The sequence below is a fragment of the Trichechus manatus genome, unplaced genomic scaffold, assembly GCF_000243295.1.
Source record: "Trichechus manatus latirostris isolate Lorelei unplaced genomic scaffold, TriManLat1.0 scaffold00140, whole genome shotgun sequence".
NCBI lineage: Eukaryota > Metazoa > Chordata > Mammalia > Sirenia > Trichechidae > Trichechus > Trichechus manatus.
This window is the reverse complement of record NW_004444076.1, coordinates 4006110-4033806: the sequence shown is the minus strand read 5'-3', so window position 1 is coordinate 4033806 and position 27697 is coordinate 4006110. Positions and strand designations below refer to the sequence as shown.

The window sequence follows — 27697 nt, the reverse complement described above, 5'->3', positions numbered from 1 at the left end:
ACACCCCCAAGGAGACTCCCTTTCATCTGATTGGCTACTCACAGTATATTCAATCATGGGAGTGATTACATTAAAACACGGAGAATCATGGCCCAGCCAAGCTGACACACAATCTTAACCATCATACCAAGCAAGTATAGTAATATAGCTTAGTGTAGAGATCAAGAACACTGATTCTGAATCAGGTGATCTGGATTCACATCTAGGTTCCTTGGTCTTTCTAAGCTGAAGTTTTCCTATTGATAAAATAGGAATAGTGTTATATTATGTGTGTCACTCTTAGGATTGTTTTAAAGCTTAAAGGAGATGATGCTTTAGGCTTAGTGTAGTGCCTGACACACAGTAAATGCTTAATAAGTGTATGCTATTATTACATTAATAAGGAGGAGGATAAAACTCATAAGGCTTTAAAAATGTGTAATCCTTCCAGACAGCACAGTAATCTTTTCTGAGATTTGCAGGATATGTCACACCTTCATTAACTAGCATGGACATACCTTCATAGTCTATTTTGTTTAGTTCTGCTAGTTACAGGGAATTTACTTGGAATATTTTTCTATCCATTCTTGAGACTTTTGCTTTGATACAGAATGTGCTGTGTGCCATGCCATGTAGAAGGAAAGCAAACAAGTGTGATGAACGGGCAAGATTAGATGGCAAGCTTCATGAAGGGAGGGGACCTTGTCTGTCACAGTCATGGATGATTCTTCCTCAGTTCTTAGCAGAGGCCAAGACATATAATCAGGGCTCAAAATGCTGTTGACTGAGTTGGCATATTCTTGTAAAACCTGGACCCTAGAACTATATCCAGTGTTTGTCCATCCTTGCCTCATAGGTCAGCAGGTATCTCCACTGCCTGGGCTTGGAGACACCCATGTGTAAAGTATTTTTCAGGAAACTCCTCATGACCCAGTGATACATCAAGAGCAAATACGTTTTCAGACAGCTGCACACTTGGGGGAAAAGTTACCACCCTTGGGTAAGAACGAACTAAGGCACTCCCATATCTGAGAAGGAAGCAGTAGACTTACCCTGAAAACAAATAGCTTCCCTGGCAGGGAAAATAAACAGAGGCCCTCCCTCCTTACCTCCAGTACAATGAGCTCACCATGCTTAGGCATCAGCAGGCTTTTCAGGCATCTTCTCCCAGTGTCTATATTGTGTTTGGACAGAACCACTGCATGAAACTATGGAGGAAGAGAGCAAGCCTAAGACAAGCCTTCTTCTAAAGTGATTTAGAACTTGCTGTACACTGTCCTAACAGCTGCCTATAAATTCCATTATTATCTTCCACTTGAATTTGCCTCTCCCCATCTACTCGATCCTCTATCTCCATTTACTCTGTCCACATTACTTTTGCCATTGTAAGTGTAGGCAAAATTTGATCTTTAGAGGAAGGTGCTATGTGAATAAAACATTGTTTATTTATTGAAAAGACAGCAACATGTTAAGAATTGCCTACCATTTAAAACTATGAAGTAAGCATTAGTGCCTGGAAGTATCTATGGAAAGATGGAATCATTTATTGAACATCACTGAAGTTGGTATTAAGGTAGGCCTTTTATGTACACTACATAGCAATTTCTCAAAGGTAAGTGTTATTCCCCCATTTAACAAATTGGAAAACTGAGGTTCAGAGAAATTAATTGGCACAAGATCACACAGCAAATAATTACTGCAGTTCTCCGACTAAAGCTAAGTCGGTTCTTGCTGGTACAGCAAGCTCTGGTGGAGATGATCTTTAACCTTGCAGCAAGCCTGTGAGGTAGATGGGCCCAGCTATTACTGACCTTCTGAAGTTGAGAAAGTAGAGCAGAAGTATTGTGACCTAGTTCATCTAGTTCTACTACTGTTGTTAGCTGCCATCAAGTCGATTCGAACTCACAGTGACTCCCATGTATGCAGAGTAAAACCGCACCATAGGATTTTCAAGGCTATGACCTTTGGAGCCCTGGTGGCGCAGTAGTTAAGCATTTGGCTGCTAACCAAAAGGTCGAACCCCCAGCTGCTCCTTGTAAACCCTATGGGGCAGTTCTGCTCTGTCCTGTAGGGTAGCTGTGAGTAAAAATCGACTCAATGGCAATAGGTTTGGTTTGTTTTTTTATGACCTTTGGAAGCAAGTCATCAGGCCTTAGTTCTGAGATACCTCTGGGTGGGTTTGAACCGGCAACCTTTTTGTTAATTGTCCAGTACTTAACCATTTGTGCAACCTAGGGACTCCATATATACATTCATTCACTTGCTCATTCATTTATTAACAACACTTTTATTCAGTCCCACTCTAGGTTCAGCATTGTGCTAGACACCGCGGGGATATAAACAAGTATAAGACATGGGCCCTGTCTTAGGAACTTTTATCCTAGATAAGGAGATAAGAGTTCTGAAATACTTGTCCTTAATGTAAGAGCAGGATTTGAACACACAGATGCACACACATGCACAGACACACATACACACGCACACACACACAAAACCAGTTGGTACATTGGGACTTTAGAGATGGGAGAGGTTTATGTAGGTGGTTAGGAAATGTTTCATTGTTAACCACACACACACATAGAGCCTCTCTTTCAAATTGGTGATGCTGGTGGTAGCAGAGGAGAGGTTCCTTTGTTGACTCTTGGGCTTCAGGTGGCCTACCATTCTCTGTATAAAGCTTTTTTGGAGAAAAACAAACGAGAAGACCAGACTGTGGGCCTCATTTAAGCTTCTGTGGAGTCTGATAGACACAAGAGTTGAAATTTGGGGGTTTTGTTCTCTTCAGCTCTCTTAGACCAACTCTGACTTTCCATGAGTTAAATTCTCATTAAGTTTTTAAAAATTAGTCGTTTGAATTATTTAGGAAACAGAAGAAGGGAAGATATTTCTGCAGAAAGTATTAAAAGATCTACTTTTCTTTTTATGAAACTAGTAAACGAGGATTTTTACTCCTAGGAAAATATTAGACATTTGGCCAGATAATGGTTAGAGAAAGGATAAAATCACACTTTTCCTTTGTTTCCAGCTGCCCTCAAACAAGTTGTGTTGCTTCCTTGAGCCCATATTGAAAATCTGTCCTATCCACTCTGGTATTTAATTTCTTTTCATTTTAGTTTTGTTTAGAATTACAGAGCCTCTATCCTCAGAGTAGACCTCATTGATGTTTTGCCTTCCATCTTTTAGGGGCACTCAAGTCCTTTTCACTTCAGCAGGGACCATACATGGTTGTGATTTCAGTGTGTGGGTGTGGGTTTTCTCTTGGCTTAAATTGCCCTTTTGTCACGTCCTACTTCTTTCCTCCCTACCTCGAAGCCTCTTCTGATTGGTTCAAATGATAAGTAAAATCCAAATAAGAAGATACTGCAATAAATACATGCAAATGCTGATGTGTAGCTGCAGGCAGCTGCAGGCTGTGGTGTGAGTAGTGACGCCCAGGACTGACACACACTAGTTTTTAAATCCAGATGATAGAAACATCTTTTTTCCTTACTCATTGGGGGAAAAAAAAAAAAAAACCCATTGCCATACAGTCGAATTCCGACTCGTAGTGACCGTATACGACAGAGTAAAACTGCCCCATAGGATTTCCAAGGAGCGGCTGGTGGATTCCAACTGTTGACTTTTTGGTTAGCAGCCTAACTCTTAACCACTGTGCAACCAGGGCTCCTTTTCCTTACCAGCTCTGTAGAATTGTAGAAAGAAATTGAAAACTAAGATTCAAGATGATGTGTTTTTTAATAATTATTTTTTCGTAGTGAATGTTGAAGGCTAGCAATTTTCTCTGCTTCTGACGTGCATAAATTTAGTTAAATGAACATGTAATAAACCCATGATGGTATCATTTATTCCCCTTGCATCTCAATCTAGATAGTAGTGGTGTTTGAAAAGCCATTATTTTAGGGAATAATATAATTATGGACCCAGAATTTGAAGTGAAAAAGCACTGCAGGCTGACTAATTCTCCTTGATCTCCTTGGTGTTGTCTTGCACTTTTTTTTCTTCTCTTGTATCTAAGATGAAGGAAAAAAAAAAGTAAAGCGGAGAATATCATTTTTTAGATAAGATATTTTTCTTCACCTCTCTGTTAGTTTTACTTGTTCCTTTTTGCAACACATTCATCAGGTTTACCATACTCAATCTCTTTTTTCCTTTTTGGTGGTTTTTGGCCTTCCTAATGGGAGAATACGGTAGAAGGAATTTAAGAGGTGTTTAGTGGTGAAGCAGCCCTTAAAGCTCAAGATTGATTTTTGGGCCGTATGTTGCACCATCTCTGCCATTACTGTGCAAAGCACGGTGAAGCACCGTCTCAATCTATCAGAGTTCATCGAATACTTTTCCTCTGGAAATATTTCTTTCCTCTGTTGACCAGGCCTCTTGGCAAAGGTGAGAGAGTTCTCCCTGGGTTTAAGAAAAATGATTTTTTAGTTACTGTATGAAGGTTGGGAGCCCTGGTGGCGCAGTGGTTAAGAGCTCAGGCTGCTAACCAGGAAGTCAGCAATTCAAATCCACCAGTCACTCCCTTGGAAACCCTGTAAGGCAGTTCCACTCTGTCCTATAGGGTCACTATGAGTTGGAATCGACTCAACGGCAACCGGTTTTTGTATAAAAGTTGGTTTTAGGATATTGTCCCAGGTCATACCAAGAAGTCTGCCATATGGGGGTGTGGAGCATATGGCATGTGGCACGTGGCACTGTGGCCGAGTTGTGCCCATCAGGTGGCTGGAGACCTTCTGGAGCCTTCTCTCCTTGGGCTGCTGGAGAAGTCCATTCTTAGGAAATCTGTGGACAGAATCTGAAACAGAGACTAGAAAATGAGCCAAGCCAGATAGTCCACAGAGGGCAGAGAGAAAGAGAGACAGGAAGATCCAAAGATTTATAAAGGTAGGACCCAAGCCATCTAGAAAATGGCTTTGTACCTCGTGACTCTTCTGTCTGAGAGGCAGCAGGGTGTGGAGGTCAATGGCATGGATGCTGGAGCTGGATGGCCTAGGTACAGACCTGTGCTGCCCACTAACTAGTTGCCTCTTAGCCCATTTCCTTATCTGTAAAATGCTTACCTCATCGTGTTGTTGTGAGAAATTAATATATGTGAAGTGCTTAGAACAGCCCCTGGCAGCTATGTATTATTATGGTTGTTATTAACAGTGATTCTTGATTATAATAATAGCCATAACAATGGACTAAAATATGCTAATAATTATGATGATTTCGCAGCACCAGACAGCATTTCATTCTGTTATACATAAGGTTGCCATGAGTTGGAGCTGCCTGACAGCAACTAACAACAACAACATCAAGAAAAATGGGTATTTAATTTGCTTGTAAAATATCCTTCTCCTTAGAGGAGCCTGAGCACTACTAAGGAATGGCTGTATTAACTTGTTCCTGTGAATTTTGGGATGGTGTTATTCTGGGCTTTGAGAGGAAATGAGAGGCATATTCAAGAATTATGAGGATGAGGGACCATTGTAGTCAAATTCTGCTGTGGCCTGAATTTTGACTTTTCACCAGTTAGAGTCAGAGCATTTTATTGCTGGAAGGGCTCAGTGAGAGGATCATTTTTTATAGCACCCTCATTTTGTAAATGAGGAGACCTGAAGCCCCAGGAGGGTAAGTGACTTGCCCAACATCACATACCCAGGGAATGACTGAGCTGGGAGTAAAACTGAACTTGCTTAATTTCCAGGACTATTTCTTCTCCTATACACAGAGCTTTTCTTCAATCACTGCTCCTCTCTGCGGTGTGATGCACCTAATGAGCCTCCAACAGCATGTCCTTAGGAGGTATTTATTGATTGACTTTGGTTGATTAAAAATTTATAAAGTGAGTGTTTATCTTCTTCTTCTGAAATAAAATTTATAGATGAGGTTGTTTTACCTAAATACTTTCAGTTTTCCATCATAACTTGACCTTTTTTTGAGATTTACTTCTACTAGGGGAAAAAAATAAGGGGGATTTTATGAGTATTACCTGACACATACGTTTGTTGTGTTTGAAATGAAAACTTGAAATTCCATGATCTCAGTTTGTAGAAGGTGATGGATATCTATAATATATACACATACACAGGGGCCATGGTGGCACAGTGATTAAGCACTTGGCTGGTAACTAAAAGGTCGGTGGTTCGAACCCACCAGCCACACGGCGGGAGAAAGATATGGCAGTCTACTTCCATAAAGATTTACAGCCTTGGTAATCCTGTAGGGTCGCTATGAGTCAGAATTGACTTGATGGCAATGGGTTTGGGTTTTTGGTTTTATGCACATATACAAATGTCTGTATATGGCCTATTATTTAAGAGGACAGACAAGGATGAAGTTACTTCACTTCACGGAGCCCAGTTTCTCTTCTGTAAAATGGAAATGATTGTGATACTTTCCTTATACAGTGTTGGACTGAGGGTTCAGTGAGATTGCATATGTACATGTTCCAACGTGGTGGCTCTTCATAGACACAACAGTGAGCAATAACTACGCATATAATCCCCAGAACACCCGCCAATAAGCAACTACATCTCAACCAAAAACCCTTGTTAAGACATCCTTCTATGGGAGAGGAGTTCCTGGTTTTACCCACTGCCTGCGCACTGAATCCTGGTTTTATAGTCACTTAGCAACCACCCAGCCCAGCTTTCTATCTATAGCAGTAGATTGAAGAGTTCTCAGGATTTCATAAATTTGACCAAAAATCAGTTGCAAATGGCTAAGAACTAAATATAGTGGTATTTGTGTGTGTGTGTCCCCTATTCGTCTTCGCTAAGTTTAGTCATTATTAGGCGCTTGCTCAAGGACAAGTCTTCAAGTCTCCATTGGTGAATGTCTGTGGAAGGCCTTGGTACTTTCTGATTAGTTCCTCAAGATGCCAGAAAGTCTGGAAAGATCGTTGCACTGGTTTTGCTTTCTAACTTGGGAGCTCTGTTTCTCTTTGGTCATTGCGTTTGCTTTGCAATTAGTGATGAGTACTGATGTGATGGAAGAAAAGGTTTAAATTTCCTTTGGTGGCAAGAGTCACTTTCAGCCAGCTTCAAGTCCAAACTTAAAAACCACTTCTAGGGTTAACACCATCAAATAGTCCCTGACTCCACCCTATCCCCACTGCCTGCCAGGGCAAGGGAGGATTGTTAATCTCATCATACCCTGTATTATTTGAATTGTGCCTGTGAATTGTATCTCGAAACCTTGATAAAATAGATATTGTTTGAAGTGTTATCTGATTAAATAAGATTAGAATCAGAATTCTGGGAAGTTAGCTAAAATCTCACAAGGCTTACAATTCTGTAAACTTCAGGATTCCTATCACCTAAATTCCCTACCAAATACAGATCTCTGGTTTAACTTGAATCTGTCTCTATTTTTTTTTGTTTGAGATCTTCCCTCTCAGGGTCTTCTAGCCTGATTCGACAGCCTACTAGTCCCGATTTATTTTGGCGTAAATCCCATTCTGTCTGGTATACAGAGCCTGGGATTTTTTTTAAGCCCCTCTGTAATTTTGATTCTCTATCATCACCTTGAAATCTTTCCCAGCCATTCCCCTCCTCTCACTTCCCACCTCAGGAGCAGGTCCAAGTTGCTCATTAATTACATTCTTGAGCCTTGGTAGCAATGAATGCAGTCTGGGAAGGCAGGCTTGCTGTACAAGCAAATGATTAGTTACACCCACAGAGAGAAGGCGGTGAGCTTAGGTAGTTACAATATTGTGTCAAGGGTGTCAAGGTCAGGGGTTTTCACCCTCTGTGACTGTCTGTCTCAGTGGTAGCAGTCACACAACCCTAACCCCAGGCAAACGCTCTCCCTGACGACCACTGTGTGGGCCAAGGGGAAAGTAAGGCCCAGGTCACCCATTTGAGTTCCTGGGGGAGAAAAAGCTCAGACTACACACGTGCCAATTGCGATGGCAGCTAAGAATGTGCACTTTTCAAGTGAAAGAAGTGTACTTTTGTGTATAAATATAGATATCCTTTTGTATTTCTGTACTCTACCCTCTCTGAAGCAGTACTGTGCTGTCTTCTGCATTGAATTCAGTGAATATGGCATGTGCTATGTCTAAGTCTTAACCCATTTTTCAGAGCTTAACTCTTGTCTTTTTCCCAGTTCTTGCCCTGATGTCTTCATTTCCCCACTAATTATTACACAGTAGGCACTTAAGTATACCTCACTGTCTTTAGTCCTTTTCCTTCTTTGCGAATGTGTTTTCTTCCCAGCTCTGCCACGCAACAGCTGTGTGACTTTGGACAAGCCACTTGACCTTTCTAAAACTAAGTTTTCACACGTGTAGAAGAGGGGTTATGATGATACTTGGAATCCCTGGGTGGTGCAAATGTTTAAGCACTTGGCTACTAACCGAAAGGTTGTCACTTTGAATCTACCCAGAGGCACCTCAGAAGAAAGGCCTGGCGATCTTCTTCCAAAAGATCACAGCCATTGAAAACCCTGTGAAGCACAGTTTTATTCTGACACACATGGGGCCACCATGAGTCAGAATCAACTTAACAGTAACTGGTTGAGTGTTTTTTTTGGATGATGATAGTTATTCATGCCTGTCCTCCCTACCTCCCAAGGAGAGTGCATATGCTCAAGTACGGTGTAAACCTACGACATTGTCCAAATGGAAGCTATTACTATTATTGTTGGCAAAAATCTTGACAACAGGAACCAGGTCTTTCTACTTAGCAGTTATATCTGTAGCGCCTAGTCTAGTCGCAAATAGGAGACACTCTGTAAGAGAGAAAGGAAAGAGGGAGGGAGAGAAAGAAGGAAGGGAAGACTTTTGTCAGTTTTTTATACCCTATTTTCCTGATTATCATTCTCCCCTTCAATATAGCTGTCCATATCTTATGAAAATTGTTTAGTTTCTAAAAAGGCCTGACTTTTTTTCCCCTATAATAATCTGTTTCTATATCTCTTTCTCCCTCAGCTTTGATGGTGGTATTGGCATTTACTCTGTCATTTGAATTTATGCCCAAGAGGAAAAAAAAGTTACACAATTAGAAGGTAGAAGGTATATGAGAGATCAGAGCCCAAATGCCTCATTTTACAAGTGAGGTTACCCAGAGGAGTCAGTGAAACTGAGGATTTCATTCATTAAGGGCAAAACAAGATCCAGAATCATGTCTGACAAGTCTTCCAGGCAGGCACAGGCCGACCCTGAGTAATGAAGTGCGATGATCATTTTCGCCTGCCCTTGGAGGGTTTTTTAAGGATTGGCTAATACTACAAAGCCTTTCCCTAGATTAGCGCAAGGATTTTTGGTAGTCGTGAAGGTTTAGGAAAAATAGATTTGCTGATGCCACAACATACTTCCTGCCTGCTCACCACACTTCTGAAGTCCATTTATCTGTGCTAAATTAGGATCACGTAAAGAATAAAGATCTCTTTGTAACTGCTTGCATTAAACATCAAGTTTACCATCATTCTACACTGTAAAACTCAGGTTGGGTGGCAGATATTTGAGGGAAACCCCAACTCCTCTTTGCATCTTTGAGTTCCTTCACAGGGCACTTGTGCTACCCTGGCTCTTTCCTCCACCTTTACCACTGCCGTTCCTGGTGTGTTAGATAGAACTTTGGGCTAGTCAGACCTGGGTTCAAATCCCGACTCTGTTGCTTAGAAGCAATATGAGTTTAAGCTAGTCCCTTGACCTCTAATGAACTTCTGTTTCATCACCTGTAAAATGCAGCTGATGCTGCCTACTTCGCTGGGTTGCCTTATGGATTAGAGATGATGTGTGTAAAGACGGAAAAGGTATTGAAGGAAGATAAAATGCCAGTTTCTTCCCCAACTCTTCCATCCACAAGTCCAAGTCCTACCTTCCCATTGCATTAATTAACTTGGTATTTTATCTTCTATAATACATGCATATACCTGTTGATGTTAATAGTAGTTAATAAGGCATTTTGTTTTTCTATACAAGATCACATTCTTTCATGCTGTTTTTTATCTGATTTTTCAGGGCTCAGCTGAGATTTTTCAGAAAGCTTAGAGTATAATTTATCCCCTTTGGAGATTTTTCTTTCTCTTGGAAAAAGAAAAAACCACCAAGTTGGACGTCATTTCCAAATTTGAATTTCCTTTTTAAAAACTGTGGTTCAGTTGGTTTAAAGAGAGGTTTCTCAGGGACAGATGTAATGTATATCTTTCAGCTCTCCAAAGATTATGTCATAATTCTCAACAGCTATATATATTTTTTTCCTAATAAGGCAAAGACTTGGGGATAGTTTACTTTTTCATATTTTGAATAGAGAAAACATTTCTTTTTTAAACAACAAAACAAAACATAAATTCCTGGTGTTTTGGAATAACATTATAAAATGCATGTGGTACTTTGGTGGAATTTGGTACAGTATCACCAAACACTGAGTGGCAGGCTCGGGGCCAGGTGCTGAGAACACAGAGGAGATGAACTTGGTATCTCTATCTTCTAAAGCTCTCAAGCTCATCAGGAAGACAGATAAGCAAAAAGACAATTGCTTTACAATGCAAGAGAGGAGGAGACTCTTAACTTGTGGGGAAGGGGCTAGACTCATCTTCCCAGAGGAGGTGACACTTGGACTGTCTTGAAAGACAACTAGGAGTTTAAGAAGCTGGGGAAGGGCATTACAGGCCAAGAGAGCTGCATGTTCCAAAGGCACAGAGGTGTGAGAAGTAAATTTAAGCAACACCAAGGTATGGCATTGGAAGCCCTGGTGGCATAGTGGTTAAGAGCTACGGCTGCTAACCAAAAGGTCAGCAGTTTGAATTCAGTTGGAAACTCTATGGAGCAGTTCTTTCTCTGTCCTGTAGGGTCGCTATGAGTTGGAATCAACTCGACAACAATGGGTAAGGTATGGCATAAGGGTAAATGGAGTCAGGGGCAGGCCTGAAAGGGCCCTTGTAACATCACGGGGTTTGAATTTTGTCCTGAAGGCAATGAGGAGCCATTGAATATACCTCACAGAGAGTCCTTATACCAGGAGAAGACCTAAAGGTCAGAGTTGAGTACTTTGTTTTACAGATGTGGAAACCGAGGCCAAGGGAAGGGCAGTGACTTACTCATGGCCACACATGTAGTTAGTAGCTGATAGTGTCTGTCTTTATACAGACCCATTGGTGTCTGGTGGGTGGGGGAGGGAGAGAGAGAAGCAGGGACCTTTACAATGGAATCTCATTGTTGACCTTGTGAAGGCAGATTCTCATAGGAACATTTGGCCAAGGATTTATCATGGGGAATGCAAGGTTTGGGCTAATGACCCTAGTGTGCCTTTTTTTGCATATTATTTCCTTTAAAGGAAAGGCCATCACTAGCTAGAGATGCTCTTTGGCTATTTTTAGGCTGTGTGGTAGGGGGAATTAATGGAATTCCTAAGGTCAGCTCCAGCTGTTTTTCTCCAAAAGACCAGCTGAATTTTTCATGAGATTTGCTCGTTAGGGCTTTTACCCTTCTGTGATGCTTTGTACTGAGTCTGAGTCAAGCTGGCCTGGGAAATAAGGAAGGGAAATGGAGTTTGAGGAAAACCAAACTGGAGCTGGGGTAGTTGCACCCTTTTTGATATTAAATATTGATATTAAGTACAGGTCTAAATGTGGCTGGTCATCCCTCCCACCTTTTATACATAGTGCAGGTCCTTCTGGAGTATGACAACTACTTTGAAGAATGGTTAGATTTTGAAGATTCAGAGATGTACGTAAAGAGTCTGGCATGATGCCTGGGCAGAGTTGGTGCTGACTAATTACATGCTAGTTACACTGAATAACACCTTTCACTCAGGAATATGACCTCAGAGTACTTCATAGATACGAAGTCAGATATTCCTTTAGACTCCAGAGAAGTAAGCTTGCCTGTGGTTATTTGGCACTTAAAATTAGAACACTCCTCTCTACTTTGTCTCTGGGACTATATAAAGGCAGGTGAAGTGAAAGCATTCATCATTTCTCTCAGAATGCACTATGAACCCTTTCTCTTATTCGATCTTATGGGTGCCTGCTTGGAGCTCTAGGAACCAGTCATGCTGTGTTAGAAGATAAATGGATAAATATAATTGTATAGTGTAGTATGTGGCAGTTTACAAAGTGTCTTTCCATGCTTGGTCTCCTTGGCCCCCTATAGTAACTAGCGAGGGAGGTGGGCGGTAGTTAGTCCCTATTTTAGAGATGAGAAAACTGAGGCTCAGGTAAGTGCTGTGTTCATCGCCACCAAACTAATAAATGGGTGACCCGATTTCAAACCAGATCTTGTGACTTTAATTCTCATGTTTCTTCTCCTTAAAACACTGTCAGATTGGGGAAGGAAGCACCAAGTTTCTCCTCTAGCATGAGTGTTTGAAAGAATGCCTTTGTTGTTACCAGTTGTCATCGTAGTGACCGATGTGTGTGGAGTAGAACTGCTCCACAGGGTTTCCAAGGCTATGACTTCTCAGAAGCGGATTGTCAGACCTGTCTTCTGAGGCACCTTTTGGTGCTTTCGAACTGTCGTCCTTTCGGCTAGTAGTTCAACGCTTAACTGTTTGGTCACCCAGGGACTCCTAGGAGGAATGCTTTTGGGAAATTGCAGAGGTTTAATCGACTGAACCTGGTGACTGATTGGTAGGACAGGCAAGCATCCAAGGTGCCACCTCAGTGTTGCTTTTGAGGATATATTTAGCCACAGAGTTCCAGGCTATGTGCTGGGGATTCAGAGATAAATAAGGCACATTCTCTGTCCTTAGAAAGTGTATTAGTTTCCTATTGATGCTGTTAACAAATTCACAGAAATTTAATGGCTTAAAACAATACAGATTTCTTATCTTAAAATTCTGGAGGTCAGAAGTCTGAAATAGATCTTACAGGCTAAAATCAGGGTGTCAGCAGAACTGAGTGATTTCTAGAGGCTCTAGGGGAGAATCCATTTCCTTGTCTTTTCCAGCTACCTAGAGGCAGCCTGCATTCCTTGGCTTATGGCCGTGTCCTCCATCTTCAAAGCCCATCATTCTAGCCTCTGCTTCACATCTCCTCTCCCTCCTTCTGACCATCCTGCCTTCTTCTTATAAGGACACTTGTAGTTACCTTGGGCACACTCAGATAACCCAGGATAATCTTCCCAGCTCAAGATCGTTAACTTGGTCACATCTGCAAAGTCCCTTTTACCATGTAAGGTAACATGTTCACAGGTTCTGGGGGTTAGGATGTGGACATCTTTCAGGGCATATTGTCTGACTACCACAGAAAGTTAATGAATACATTTATGAACAATAACTTGTCAAACATTTTTGTACCACCTTTGTCGCCTTTCTTGGCTTTTGTCTCCGCCTTTGAATTATCCTGCTTTTCCCCTCTACTCTCTTTTTTTCTCTTCTTTGTGTATTCAATAAATGAGGTGTCTGCTGTGTGCCAAATACCATGGGAGGTGTCAGGGACGGGGGATGCCAAGGCACATCCCTGCCCTCCACTGGAGGAAACTTAGAGGACGGCTGTTAATCTAGAACAAGAAACCAATACATCGAATTCTTGGCTTTTGATTTTCCCAAGCTGGCATCCAGGCCTACGATGGAAAGATTTAGAAGAATTCTCAGTAATTTGAGAGTGGGATCCTTCCACCCAACCTCTCTACCACCAAAACCCATTGCTGTCGAGTCGATTCCAACTCAAAGCGACCCTGTAGGACAGAGTAGAAGAGTCCCATAGGGTTTCCAAGGAGTGGCTGGTGGGTTTGAACTCCTAACCTTTTGGTTAGCAGCCGAGCTCTTAACCACTGCACCACCACCAGTGACCCCAAATTTAAAAGATTTTTTTAATCTTCTCAAAGGCCTCTGGTGCTGAGGAGGTAGGGGGAGTGCTTGCAGAAACCAGGACTTTGACTCCTTAAAATGGGGTGGGAGGTTAAAATATGGGAGACAGTGAGGTAAATAGAAAAAGCAGCAGGAGCAGCAGCAATACTCCAGTCTCAAGGTGGCAGGGAAAGGAGATTGAGTTAGCGAAGTGTTCGAGGTTTAGGGTCAATAGATGTTTATTGAACACTTCTTACATCTCAGACCCTTTTACTTGCTACCTAATTGCATCCTCACATCAACCCTGTAAAGGTAGCTTTTGCTGTCCACATAGTACAGACAAAGAAACAAACCCAGAGTCCTTAGGGGAACTGTCAGAGAGCTAATAATGAAAGATCAGTCCCCTTCCAGTCGTCTTCTGACTCCAGAGCCAATGTGTTCCAGTACATCACAGCAGCCCTTCTGTCGGGTATGGTCAGTTAATGTGGTAGATATTATTCACTTGTATCAGTTTCAAAATAAGCATCCCTTTAGAGGATCAAGAAGATCAGGAAAGACCTTGCACATAGTAGGAATTTGATGTATTTTTGATGGAATAATTAATGGCTTGGTCAGAGAATGTGAGCAGGGATGAGACTAGGGTGAGGCAAGTGATGTGCACAAAGAACTAGTTATGACTCTGTTTCAGCTGTTACAGAGTGTATGATGGCAAGGTCATGCCTGTGCTGACCTTATCTGAAGTGCCTCACCCTTAAGGAGGCGCTCACCCTCAGGGTGCTGCAGGTATCAAGTGCTACATGCACACTACCTTGCCTCTTTGTATTTTGTGCCCTGGGTGCTTCACCTGTCTCACCCTAGTCCTGGCTGTGGATTTGATCAGGGTCTAGGAGGGCAAGAGGACCAGTTAGATCAGTGGTCTCAACTCAGACTGCACTTTGGAATCACCTGGGCAGTATTTTTTAAATATGCCTGGTGGGAGTCTCATCCCAGGCCAGTTAAATCAGAATCTCTGTTGGGTGGGACTTAGCATTGGTATTTTTTTAAAAAAGCTTTTCAGGTCAGGCTAATGTACAGCCAGGATTGGGAACCACTGAGTTAGTACATTTGGGAAGAGTCCCTCACTCCCAGGAATGTGCATGATTGTATTGAGAGTGAGGCTTTATGTGGTTCTTTTAAAGTCTGAGCTGATGATTGCTACAGTTCAGTTAACTTTACGATCTTGGGTTTAATTCCAGTTTAGTTAATACATCAGCTGGTTCCTCCACTCCCTTTCTCTGAATTTGAAACCTAGAAAATAATTAAGTCTAGAATTAATGTAATGCCTGCTGCTATCAGTGTGGTGGTATCAGGGGTGCTGTGAAATGCAGGCCAATCTATTTATTAGTCCATTTGCAAATCGTTATTTACGTTGAAATTGTATATGTCCTGGAAGATAAAGGAGGTCTTCTCTTGAGTGTCCTGGCTCTACCACAAAGTAGGTGTGTGACCTTGTCTTAGTTCTCTAGTGCTGCTACAACAGAAATACCACAAGTGGATGGCTTCAACAAACAGAATTTTATTCTTCCACAGCCTGGTAGGCTAGAAGTCCAAATTCAGGGCATCAGCTCCAGGGGATGGCTTTCACTCTCTGTCAGCTCTGGAGGAAGGTCCTTGTCATGAATCTTCCCTTGGACTAGGAGCTTCTCAGGGCAGGGACCTCAGGTCCAAAGGACATGCTCTGCTCCTGGCACTACTTTTTTGGTGGTATGAGGTGCCCCCTAGTCTCTCTGCTTGCTTCTCTCTTTTATATCTCAAAGAGACTGACTTAAAACACAACTAATCTTGTAGATTGAATCTTGCCATATTAACGTAACTGCCCATAATCCCACCTCATTAACGTCATAGAGGTAGGGTTTACAACACATAGGAAAATCATGTCAGATGACAAAATGGTAGATAGTCACACAATACTGGGAGTCATGGACTAGCCAGGTTGACACACATTTTTTTGGGGGGGACACAATTCACTCCATAACAGACCTTAAGCAATTGATCTAACCCCTCTGCATCTCAGTTTTCTCATCTGCACAAAGAACTAGTTATAACTATGTTTTAGCTGTTAACATCAATTTTTGTGTTTGCTCTTTTCAAGCTGTAAAACAAATTGATATGCACATGAACATGTTTAACTTTGACTAATTGCTGTTCTCTTTAGCCAGTCGTCAGCTATTTATGACCTATTGAAAATCTTTTATCACCGTGATTCCCGAACCTGGCCAAACATCTGCACCATGTAGGGAACAATTTAGAAAATACAGATTCCTGGATCTTAGTCTTGAAGATTTTGTTCAGTAGGTCTTGAACAAGGCAATAATCTGCTGCTGATCCAGGTTTGGACACTACTGCTTTATTGAACCAATGATGAATATAATTAAAATGATAGCATGCCCTTCTGTTCTACCTCCTAGTTCTTTGTGTAGTGTGTCTGGGGTTTTAAAAGCTTGCAAGTGGCCATTCAAGGTATAGCAATTGGTCTCTGTTCACCTGGAGCAACAAAGGAAGAAGAAGAGTCAAGAATAGGAGGAAGAGCAACAGAGGAAGAAGGCGAGTCAGGAATAGGGGGAAGATATAGATTGTGTGGTTTATTACCTCCGTGAACAACTGGTTCCTTTGCCATCAGACTAGAAGAATTGTTGCCCGGCTACCATTACTGAACATTTTGATCAAAGATTCCATAGAATAATCCTGATCAAAAGGGGGAAAATGCAGAACAGAATTTCAAATTCTCATAGAATTTCTACATACTGGATCCATGGAGGCTGGATGACCCCTTGGAACTATTGCCCTGAGATAATCTTTAACCATGAAACCTTATACCAAAAATATCCCCTGAAGTCTTCTTCAAACCAAACAACAGTCTAGCTTAACTAGTAAAAAAAAGTCTGCTGTGAGCATTATGCTCTTTAAAGAACTATTTATATGGGATCAAATTGATAATAGCAGTGCAGAAGGTTTGATAGAAAGCATAGGGGGAAGTGAGTTTTTGTCAGTAGGGGAGGAACAAATCGGAAAAGGAGAGTATGAATGGCTGCACAATTTGAAGAATGTAATCAGTGTCATTAGGTGTGAATAGGAGATTAAGGGGTATGGAAATTAAGGGGTAGAAGGAAAGAAATAATCATTCCTTCTCCCATTCTTCATTCGTTGTTTGAGATCACCAGGTGAGTCTCTGGGAGACGTTAGCTGTCAGCTACATCAGCCTGGAGCTGGAGAAGATGAATGAAGTAGAAGAATGGTTTACATCTTTGAAATAATCCTTGAAAAAATATATTTGTATCTTAAGTGTGGCTGTCAGTTTTGATTTTTCAGTTTTTTCTCTTTGAAAAGTAAAAGAGAAACTTACAGTTGGGTAACATACTGTCTTATTCTTCCTTCTTCCATCTGTTGCCTCTCCTTTGTTCACTTCTTCATAGGTTCATTCGTTTTATTTATTCATTCAACTAATATTTTTTGAGAGGCCACTTAAACCAGTTACATGACAATTAATTATTCTGTCTTCTGAGAAAGCCCAGTTTAGGCAACACATTCCATCAATTAATTGACATGTTTTTAGTAGAGTGCTGATAGCCCTGATCATGCAGAAACGAGAATATCGATGTTAAATTGTTTCTCAGCTGTGCTGTGGGCAAAGTTTGCTTTTCATATAAACAATTTCTATGTAAGCATATAGCAAAACATTCTGATTAAGCTTAAGCATATAATGGTAGTTCTTTTTAGTAAGTTTCTGGTTCTAGGGATCCTCTGCCATTTTAAGAGCTAATGGACAGGTATGTTGTTGTCAGCTGCTGTTGAGTGAGTCCCCAACTCATGGTGAACACATGCACAATGGAACAAAATGCTGCCTGGTCCTATGCCATCATCATGTTCAGTTGCAGATCAGACTGTTGTGATCCATAGGGTTTTTAATTGGCTGATTTCTGGAAGTAGATCGAGAGTCCTTTCTTCCTACTCCGTTTAGTCCGAAACCTGTTCAGCATCACAGCAACATGCAAGCCTCCACTGACGGGTGGTAGCTGTGCATGAGGTGCATTGGCTGGGAATCCAACCTGGGTCTCCTGCATGGAAGGTGAGAATTCTACCACGGAATCACCAGTGCCCTTATAATGGTCAGGTTTGTACACTTACATATGGATACAAGTGCCTTTTTTCCCCTCTGTTCCGTGCTTGTCCTCTTTCCCATGTATATCCATTAAAAAAAAAGAAAAAGAAAACAAAGGGCCCAATTATTTTCCTGTTCTTAACAAGTCGTACATAGATGAGCATGCTTTGAGGACCGAAACATGTTGTCCTTAGGGACTGACAGAGAGGAAGGTCGAATGTATAGAGGGAGAAGCAGCAGGGTGAAAAGAGAACTGAACCGGGAATTGGGAAACTTGGGTTCTAATCTCATCTTTGTCCCTGACTAGCTAGAGGGCTGGTGATATAATGAAAGGTTAATAACAGTGGCTTTAGAATCTTACAACCCTGATTTCAAGTCACAGTGTTCTCATCTGCGTGACGTGGAGAGCACCTGCCTTGCTGGACTGCCACAGTGGTTAAATGAAATCAAACGCGTAAAGCACTTAGCACCACCTGTGCATTTTCTAGTCCAGAGAAAAATGACCCAAGATCATGAGAGGCTTAGAAAATATCATATGAGAAACAGCTGAGGGAAGGAGAAAGTTTATCTTCCCTTCAACAAAGAAGACTCAGGAGGGACATGACAGCTGTCTTCCTTTTAAGTTGTTGCATGAAAAGGAGAGTAAGCTGAATGTGATTCCAGAGGGCAGGGCAAATCTGAGCCAAAGGATGGAAATTACAAGCAAGTCCAACCATAGTGCAAAGTGAGCCTGAGAAGTAGAGCAGCCCAGGACGGGAATTAGCTGCTTTGGGCGTTAGAATCCTGACAATGTGTACCTGGCCATCTGATGACTACCAGTCTTGTCTACTGGGGGAGGATCTTTCCTCTGGGAGGGAAGCAAGTGAAGATTTTGATTGTTGTACTCAGCTTACTCCTTCCTGGGCTTCTTCTGAACTACCTGTGGATTCTTCCGTTTGTCCTTTGGTGCCACAGTACTTAGTTTTATGCATGATGGTTTTTGTGTTACCCCTGGGAGTGAGCCTCTTAATTCACGCCAGGGATTTTTTTTTTTTTTTTGTCCAGCACCATTTCTCCCCAGCCTCACCCCCATTCCAATGCAGTTATGTTTGTTCTGCTTTCCTTCTGCCTCCCAGATTTTTCTTTCAAGTCTTCATGCTTGATGTCATGGGACTGTCAGAACAGTTTGCTTCTCTTCTGAAAATCTAATCATGTGAGAGTCACTACGTAAGTGAGTTTTCTTCCCCTTCCTTACTTGACAGTCTTTGGTACAACAACAGCCATCTGGGGAAGGAGAAGGTGCCATCTGAGTCTCTCCTTGCAATGGAGAGTTTTGGGGAAGAAATGTTGTTTAACCAGACTTTAACCTGAGTTTGGTCAGGCGAGGCGATTGGAATTAGGGCTAAAAGCCCAGTTCTTCTCTTTGCTGTCATCAAAGGCCAAGTGCTGATTGTTTGGAGCCTTGATTTCTCTCTCTAGCTTAACTTTTGGACCATTGACAAAGAGAAGATCACTGGCTGTTGTAGATGTGGCATGGCAGGGCTGACACATGGAAATTTTGAATTAAGCATAGTCTACATTTGGAGTCCTCAGATTTCCCTTTTGTGTGCTGCTCCTACTGTTGCTCATCATTCCTGACTTGTACTATTTTCCTGTCTTCTCACCACAGCGTCGCCATAGTCTTCATAAGGAAGGGGGGTGGGGTAGGAATGGATATCCCCATCATACAGGTGAGAAACAGATTCAGAGAAGTTATGTGACTTATTCAAACCACACAGTCATGAAGACTATGAAGAATCTGGAGCTGGAATCCAGGGAAAACTGTGGACCTGGCTTTTCATTTATAGGCCCTGGAGCCAGGTAGGGTCACTGTCCAGGGGAAGATTGAAGCTCAGTCCCCTTGCCTCTGTGTTCCTTTATTCATTCTTTCTACAAATACTTGAGTACCTAGTAGATGTCAGGCACAGTGGCAGGCACTGGGGAATGCAAAGCACTTTGAGACCCAGGCCTTGCTCATAGACCAGTGGGGGGGACAAGCCTGAGTAAGTAGGGATCCAAGACAATGTGATGAGCGCTGTGACTGAGGATGTACTGGCTGTGAGTGGTTAGGGTAGGCTTCTGTGCAGTAAATGACATCTCACTTGAAACCCCAAGAGATACTATTCAAAGAAAGGGTGTTTCAAGGGGGAAGGAACAGCATATGCAAAGGCCTGGAGGCAGAAGAAACTGAAAAAATTCAGTATAGCCGTAGCCTAAGGAAAACAGCGTGGAAGAGGAAAGCAGTGCTAGTTTATGTAGAGTCTTAAGGCCATGTTAAGTATTTTGAGTTTTAGCCAATGGGCAATGAATGGGAAGTCCTTAAGCCTGGGAATATAGCTTGGTCAGATCTGAGTTTGAGAAAAATTACTCAGCAGCATGAGGAGGGTGCATGGGAGGGATGAACCCAAGAACTTTCTGCTCACCTGGGGAAGCTACTCCTTCTTTGAACACTCAAGGATCCCTGTCACCAAAATTCATCCCTCACAATTTAGCACTGAGGTTTCCCTCATGCTGACTGACAGCTGTGGGCCAGTAATTCCTTTTATTCTTAAGAAGAGACTAAGGGTCCACAGACAGACAGTTTTCTTCTGCTTTCCCGATTTGAGGAATCTGTATGGAGGGGAAAATTAAATGAGATGACAACATTAGGGTGGCTTATTCTGACAAAGCCATTGGCAAATGCCAGCACCACCACACATGAGCTTGGAGAATATGAGCAAGTTCTTGAACTTCCTTGAGCCTCATTTTCCTCATTTGAGAAACACAGGTAATAAAATAACTCCCTTAGAGTATCTTTGGGAGGATTCTATGAGATGATATAAGTTCCAGGCATGTAGGAGGTACCTAGAAAACATTTATTCCTGTCTCTTTTTTCCTGCCCTCTCTAAGGAGCCCTGGTGGTGCAGAGGTTAAAGTGATGACTTCTATCCAAAAGGTCAGCAGTTTGAAACCACTAGCAGCTCCACAGGAGAAAGATGTAGCAGTCACTTCCATAGAGATTTACAGCCTTGGGAACACTATGGGGTCACTATGAGTCAGAATCAACTCAGCAGCAATGGATTTGGTGTTGGGTTCCTTAGTGCTGTTCCATCTCATTTAGAGTAAAAGGCAGACACCTCCCAGTGACTTATACAGACACAGCATTTTACAGTCTAATACTGTGTCTTCTCTGACCTCCTCTCTTCTTGTTCTTCTGGCACACTCTGGTGTACCATGGTATTTCTTGGCCACACCAGATACACTCCCACTCTCTGGCTAAAGCTAGTCATATGGCCAAGTCCAACCTCAAGAGGATAGGGATGAATACTCTTGCTTACTCTGTTACTTACTGTAGTTGCGTAGTTCTATTATAGGGAAGGAGAAAAGAATTAGGAATAATCGAATTTACCACACACAGCATTTAACTCTGCCTAAGGAGCCCTGGTGGCACAGTGGTTAAGTGCTCGGCTGCTAACCAAAAGGTCAACAGTTTCAACTCACCAGCCGCTCTGTGAGAGAAAGATATGGCAGTCTGCTTCCATAAAGATTATAGCCTTGGAAACCCTATGGGGCAGTTCTACTTAGTCATATAGGGTCACTGTGAGTCGGAATCAACTTAATGGCAGTGGGTTTGGTTTTTGGTGTAAGGAGATGAGGGAAGGCTTTCTGGAGGTGGTAACTTTGACCTGTCTTGAAGAATGAATAGTTTCAAGATGAACAAGCAGGCAATAATATATTCAAGGGCATGCAAATTTAAAAAAGAGAATGAAGTAATGTTTTAGCAATATTTATTTGAGTATTCACTGTGGGTGATATGCAGAGAGCTACTGGAAGATTATAAAAAGGTCATCAGAATCTGAACTTATGGGGGAGATCAGAAAGGGACATAATACAAAAGAGAAAAGAAGTGCAGTCTTACTCAACTGGATAGAACAGAAGTGTGAATTCAGAAAGGAGGCTAGAGATGGGTAGATTTGGGAGCTAAAGGTATATATTTTCAGTGACTATTTTTGGTACACAATGCAAGATATGTGCTGTTTCGTATTCATTATTTCATTTAATCCTTACAACTTAACTTTCAAGTTAAGTACAAATATGAAAACTGAGTCCTAGAGTGATAGGTAACTTGCCTAGTGGCTTACAGTTAGCAAGTGGGAGAGGAAATACTTCCCAGTACTGTTTTGCCAAAAAGCAGGGAATTAATTCATAAAAATTTCACTAGTTTACATACTCTGTATTCTTCTTGAGTGGAGCTGCTTTAAAATTTACTAAACACATGTTTTTTAGTATCTACTATATGTGCAGCAGTGCATTTGTTGCTAAAGGGGGCTGCACTTGTGGAGTAGATAAGTCTCTGAAGTCCCTTCTGGCTGTAACGTTCTTCAGGTGTCACCTCCTCATTGCACATTGGTTTAAGATGCCTCAAAGAAAACAGGATTTCACCCGTGGTCCTGCTAAAAAATGCTCACTTTGGTTGGCAGGGTGTTTTAAAATTCTGTCTCTTCCTTTCCCCCAGTTTATATATACATACCAGTAAGCGTTCTTTGTCCTCAGAAGTGAAGGGAGACAAGCTTGGTAGGTTGCTCCAGGCCCAGCAAAGGTTAGAAGTGGGACTTGGTGAAGAATAACAATTCCCGCTATTGTACAAACTACCTCTACCTAATACCAGTACTTCTTTCATTACAGAGCACAGATATACTCCTGTGGAACATTCCTACTTGTGAAGAAGTGAGCGTTTGTGAAATTTTATTTCTAGTTTCTTAACCTACAATCACTTGACAACTGGAACCATGTCCCTCTGGTCTTACTGACCTTTAGCATGACTTTTTAGCCTGGCATTCTCAGGAGACTGCAGAGAGAGAGAACCAGTTCCTTTTTGCAATCATCCCTCCTCTCAGGTGGATTGTTAAACATTGACATGCGTTTTAATGTGCTCTCCATCTTGGCAGTCTGGAGTTGGGTTGAAGCATGTTTCGTGACCCATTTGCCATTTTCTCAGGAAGCCTGCAGAACTGGTTTCCCTGAACTCAGAGACCATCTCATTTGGTCATTTCCTGCCCCCAGGCATGTTTTAGATCTTGTAACAATGAGCAGTGCCTATAGGAACTGCCCCTCACTGTCTGGTGTTTGCTGTCTCCTGATTTCCCGTGCAGGTGATGCTCAGGTGCTGCTGCCTCTCATCAAGTTGAAGATAAGGTCAGAAGGAGAAAAGGACTGTGAGTAGGAATGCCACTGTAGGAACAAGTGACCTGTCTGGGAAGGAATGCAGCATCTGTCTGAGAGCGTCTTTTCTGCATCTTCCCTTGGACCACTACTTCCTTATGGGAAAAAGGTGCTTTGGATTTTGCTATCAGCCACCCAAAACTTTTGCTGAGCCAAAACAAGACTCTTGCTGCAGAACTGAACAGATATTATTTCATTTTGTTTTTGCACCTTTTAATCATCTTGTCTGCCATATTAGTTGCTAAACTTTGAGAATTTTAAGCCAGATTTGTTACTCTTACTTTTGTGTACACTTTTCAAAATGATTGACTTAAGCTTCCTGACGGAGGAAGAACAAGAGGCTATCATGAAGGTTCTGCAGCGGGACGCTGCCCTGAAGAGGGCTGAAGAGGAGAGAGTCAGGTAAGGAGCCAGTTAGATCCTTGTGCATGAGGGAAGGAGGGGATGGTCTGTAAGAAGATAGGGTGTTTTTTTGTTAAACCATAAGTGGCACTTCTGACTTGGAGCCTAAATTTATGGTTCCAATTTTAGGTCTACTTCCTGGACAGCACTTTTCCTCCTTGATGTCTCTTAATTTATCCTATAGGACTTCTGCCAGAAATGAGGTCTTGATTAAAAACCTAAGTTCTTTAATTTATTAAGCACTGAGTTAAAAATGAAACATACACAATCACATACATATATCTACAGATATACATATGTGTATATATACTACTTTTTACTGAATCATGAACCAAATTATAAATATTTTGCATTTCTAAAAATTTTAAAAGAAAATAAATTGAGAAGTAGTTCATATATGAACCTGCATATTTTCAGAAATGTTTAAATTGGTTTCGAAAGCAAAATTAAAAATACTCTCTGAATCAAGCCGATTTTGCATTTGATTTGAGTCCCACAAAAGGAGTGGAACTTTGACGCATTGTTCTTACTGAGAGGAACTCAAATGTTCCATGTCAACAATTCTACCACTTTCCCTCACCTTTGTGGTAGAAAAAGCAGTAGACCGGAATGGTGAAGTCCAGGGCTTGAGTCCAGGCCCTGCCATTTACCACCTGTGTAATCTTGGGCTTTGAAAGCAGTGAAAGACTTCCTGGATCTAAGTTAGTAGTAATATTTTTATGATCCCTATCTCAGGAGGTGCAAAAAAAGAATCTTAAACCATGTTCTTATTTCTTGGGACACAAGGATCGTAAATAATGGATTTATTTGCATAGTATTTGATTATGACTACTAATAACTCACAGATAGTGCTTAACAAATTGCAAAGGATTTATATGCCCATTATGTCTACTGAGCTGACATACTCTTGTGGGTTGGCAGTTGTGTGAGGAAATTGACTGACAATTTTAACAGGGTGGGTGACTTGCCCAAATCTTCAGGTACTCATTCTCTAACTCTACCTCCTCTCCCTGAGAAACAATAGCAGACAGACCATCCTGGCACCTGGCCACGGAGAAGCAGATGGCTGTCTTGGTTCAAGGCAGGACACTGTCTTAGGCTGAGTTCTCTAGAGAAGCAAAACCAATAAAGCATATAAATATATAGAGACCAAAAAAAAAAAAACCACCAAAAACCAAACCTTTTGCCATGGAGTCAATTCTGATTCAGAGCGACCCTATAGGACAGAGTAGAACTGCCCCATAGGGTTTCCAAGGAGTGGTTGATGGATTCAAACTGCTTTTGGTTAGCAGCCTGCATTCTTAACTGCTTTGCCACCAGGGCTCCAATATATATATAGAGAGATTTATATCAAGGAAATAGCTCATGCAGTTGTAGAGGCTGGAATGTCCCAAATCTGTGGATCAGGATAGAGACTTCTCTTGATTCACGTAGCCGCAGAGGCTGACGAACCCAAGATTGGCAGGTCAGAGAGCAGGGCACTTGCTCATAGGCTGCAAAGATCAATGATTCCCAAGATTGGCAGGCAAGACCAAAGGTAAGCTGTTAGCTGAAGTCCTAAGAACCAGAGGTCAGACGAACAGGAGCCCGCTGCAGGATCCAGAATGAGCAAAAGCCTACAAGCCTTGCCAGAATATCCACTTATATTCAATGCAGGCCACATGCCCAAGGAAACTCCCTTTCAGCTGATTGACTACTCACAGCAGATCTCATCATGGAGGTGATCACATTGTATCAAATCCCATCATGGAAGTGATCACAACATCATACGACTGCCAAACTACATGATAACTGCCAAATCACTGAGAATCATGGCCTAACCAAGTTGACACACAACCTTAACCATCACAGACATTGAGCAGTGATGGTGACAGATGGTGGCTGTAGGTGTTGGGAATAATGAGAACAGGATTCCTCACCCATCATGTTCTTCCTCACAGGTCATCTGCAGTGCTCTGTTCACCTGGATGTGGCCTTGTCCCCATTCTCAGCAAGCAGCATGCCTTGAGTAGTTTCCCCAGCAAGGGTGGAGGATTTAGACATATCCAGCAATCAGAGCCTCTTGGCAGCACTAATCCTTTACCCATTCACAGTTTATGAAACCTCTTAGGTTCCTCACAGCAACCCTTAGAATTGGTAAGGCAGGGACTGTTATACCTATTTTAGAAATGATGGGGTGGGGGCAGCACAGAGAAAATATTAATTGACTCTTAAAGTGTAGTGGGAAGTGAGAATTCTTTTATCCTCTAAGAAGAGGCAATGAAGAGGAAAACATTAGAGCTGGGATTCCACGCAAGTCCTTCCTCTCTCAGGACATGGGGACGATGTGTCTTTTATCGTAAAAGAAGATACATGCAGCCTGGAGAGCTGTCAGTGCCTTTGATTCCTCTCACTTACAGGGGGTTATGGATGATCTGCAATTCTCTCTGTCCTGTCTAGCCAGGGTAGAGTTAAGGAGATTCCCTCACCCTCTACCACTCTGTTTTCTGTTTTTTGGTTTATTGTTGTAGTTTAAGTGAAAGTTTATATTTCAAGTTAGTCTCTTATACAAAAATTTATACATTAATTGTTATGTGACCCTAATTGCTCTCCCTATAGTGTGACAGCATACTCCTCCTTTCCACCCAGATTTCCCATGTCCATTCAACCAGCTTCTGATCCTCTCTGCCTTCTCATCTCACCTCCGGACAGAAGCTGCCCGATTAGTCTCATGTATCTACTTGAGCTAAGAAGCACACTCTTCACGAGTATCATTTTATGTCCCACAGTCCAGTCCATCTTTGTCTGAAGAGTTGGCCTCAGAAATTGTTTTAGTTCTGGGCTGATAGAGAATCTGGGGCCATGCTTTCCGGGGTTCCTCCAGTCTCAGTCAGACCATGAAGTCTGGTCTTCTTACTAGAGTTTGAGTTCTGCACCCCACCTTTCTCCTGCTCCTTCTCTGTTGTGTTCTCTGTCAGGGCGGTCGTTGGTGGTAGCCGGGCACCATCTACTTCTTCTGGTCTCAGACTGATGAAGTCTGGTTTATGTGGCCCTTTCTTTCTCTTGTGCTAATACTTTCCTTGTGTCTTTGGTGTTCTTCATTCTCCTTTACTCCAGGTGGTTGGCCACTTGCAAGCTTTTAAGACCCCAGATGTCACTCACCAAAGTAGGATGCAGAACATTTTCTTAATAAGCTTTGTTATGCCAATTGACCTAGATGTCCCCTGAAAGCATGGTTCCCAGACCCCCACCCCTGCTACTCTGTCCCTTGAAGTGTTTAATTGTATTCAGGAAACGTCTTAGCTTTGGTTTAGTCCTATTGTGCTGACTTCCCCTGTAGTGTGTGCTGTCCTTCCCTTCACCTAAGATAATTCTTGTCTACTACCTAGTTAGTAAATAACCCTCACCTTCCCTCCGTACCCTTGTAACCATCAAAGAATGTTTTCTTCTTTTAAACCTTTTCTTGAGTTCTTATAATGGTGGTCTTATACAATATTTGTCCTTCTGTGACTGACTAAATTCACTCAGCATAATGCCCTCCAGATTCCTCCATGTTAAAAGATGTTTTTTCTCAGCTTCATCATTGTTTTTTTTTTAATCATAGTGTAGTATTCCATTGTGTGGATATACTATAATTTGTTTATCCATTTGTCCATTGATGCCCCTACCCCTCTATTTTCTTGGCCCCTGGAGTTCCAGGTTGCCAAGTCTTCCATTTACTCCTTTGATTCTGTGTAAATAGAGTGGAGGAGTTTCTCGGGCACTTAAAGTTGTTGATGAAAATATCCTCAGAATGCAAAATCCTGCCTGGAACTGGGCCCTGAAAGGGGTGTGAGTGTGTGGCCTCTGGCACCAGCCAGTCTACAGCCACAGCAAAAGTGCCGTGAGTCCCATCGCAGTGGTGGTTTTGCAGACTCTTCTTCCTTTTCTGAGTATGCTCCTGCTGCTGCCCTTGGTTTTCTGCTTTTGTGAACTGATAGGAAGAAGGCTTGGCGTGGTGAAAAATTGATGAGTCGAGCTTTGTCTACCACCAACTATCTCTCCCTGTAGGACCTTGTAGTCACCAAGCACTTTGTGCCAGTTTTTCCATGAGCAGGTCCAGGACTCTTGGGCTGGGGAGGAGTAACGGCATGAACTAAGGGTGGGCAGATGGGCTCGAGGCCCATAGCCTATGGATGCTAAAAAAGACCCAGCCCATGGCCTGCTCCACACAAGAGGGGTCCTCCTGTGACTCCCTCTTTGCTTTAGGATGGAAGGAACT

General features: G+C 42.1%; 1 protein-coding gene across 15 annotated transcripts in view; it reads left to right on the top strand.

The window, feature by feature from the left end:
• Positions 1-27697, top strand: part of SYTL2 (synaptotagmin like 2) — a 118578-nt gene that overhangs the window by 20171 nt on the left and 70710 nt on the right. For 4 of the 15 annotated variants that reach the window (XM_023739777.1, XM_023739780.1, XM_023739779.1 and 1 more), the window contains exon 1: positions 22577-23457. In XM_023739777.1, coding sequence (XP_023595545.1) covers positions 23357-23457 — 101 coding nt within the window. In that variant the 5' untranslated portion in view covers positions 22577-23356. Of the gene's footprint in view, positions 1-22576; positions 23458-27697 lie in introns of those variants that run through there. The other 11 variants (XM_023739776.1, XM_023739774.1, XM_023739782.1 and 8 more) reach the window with 8 other exon arrangements.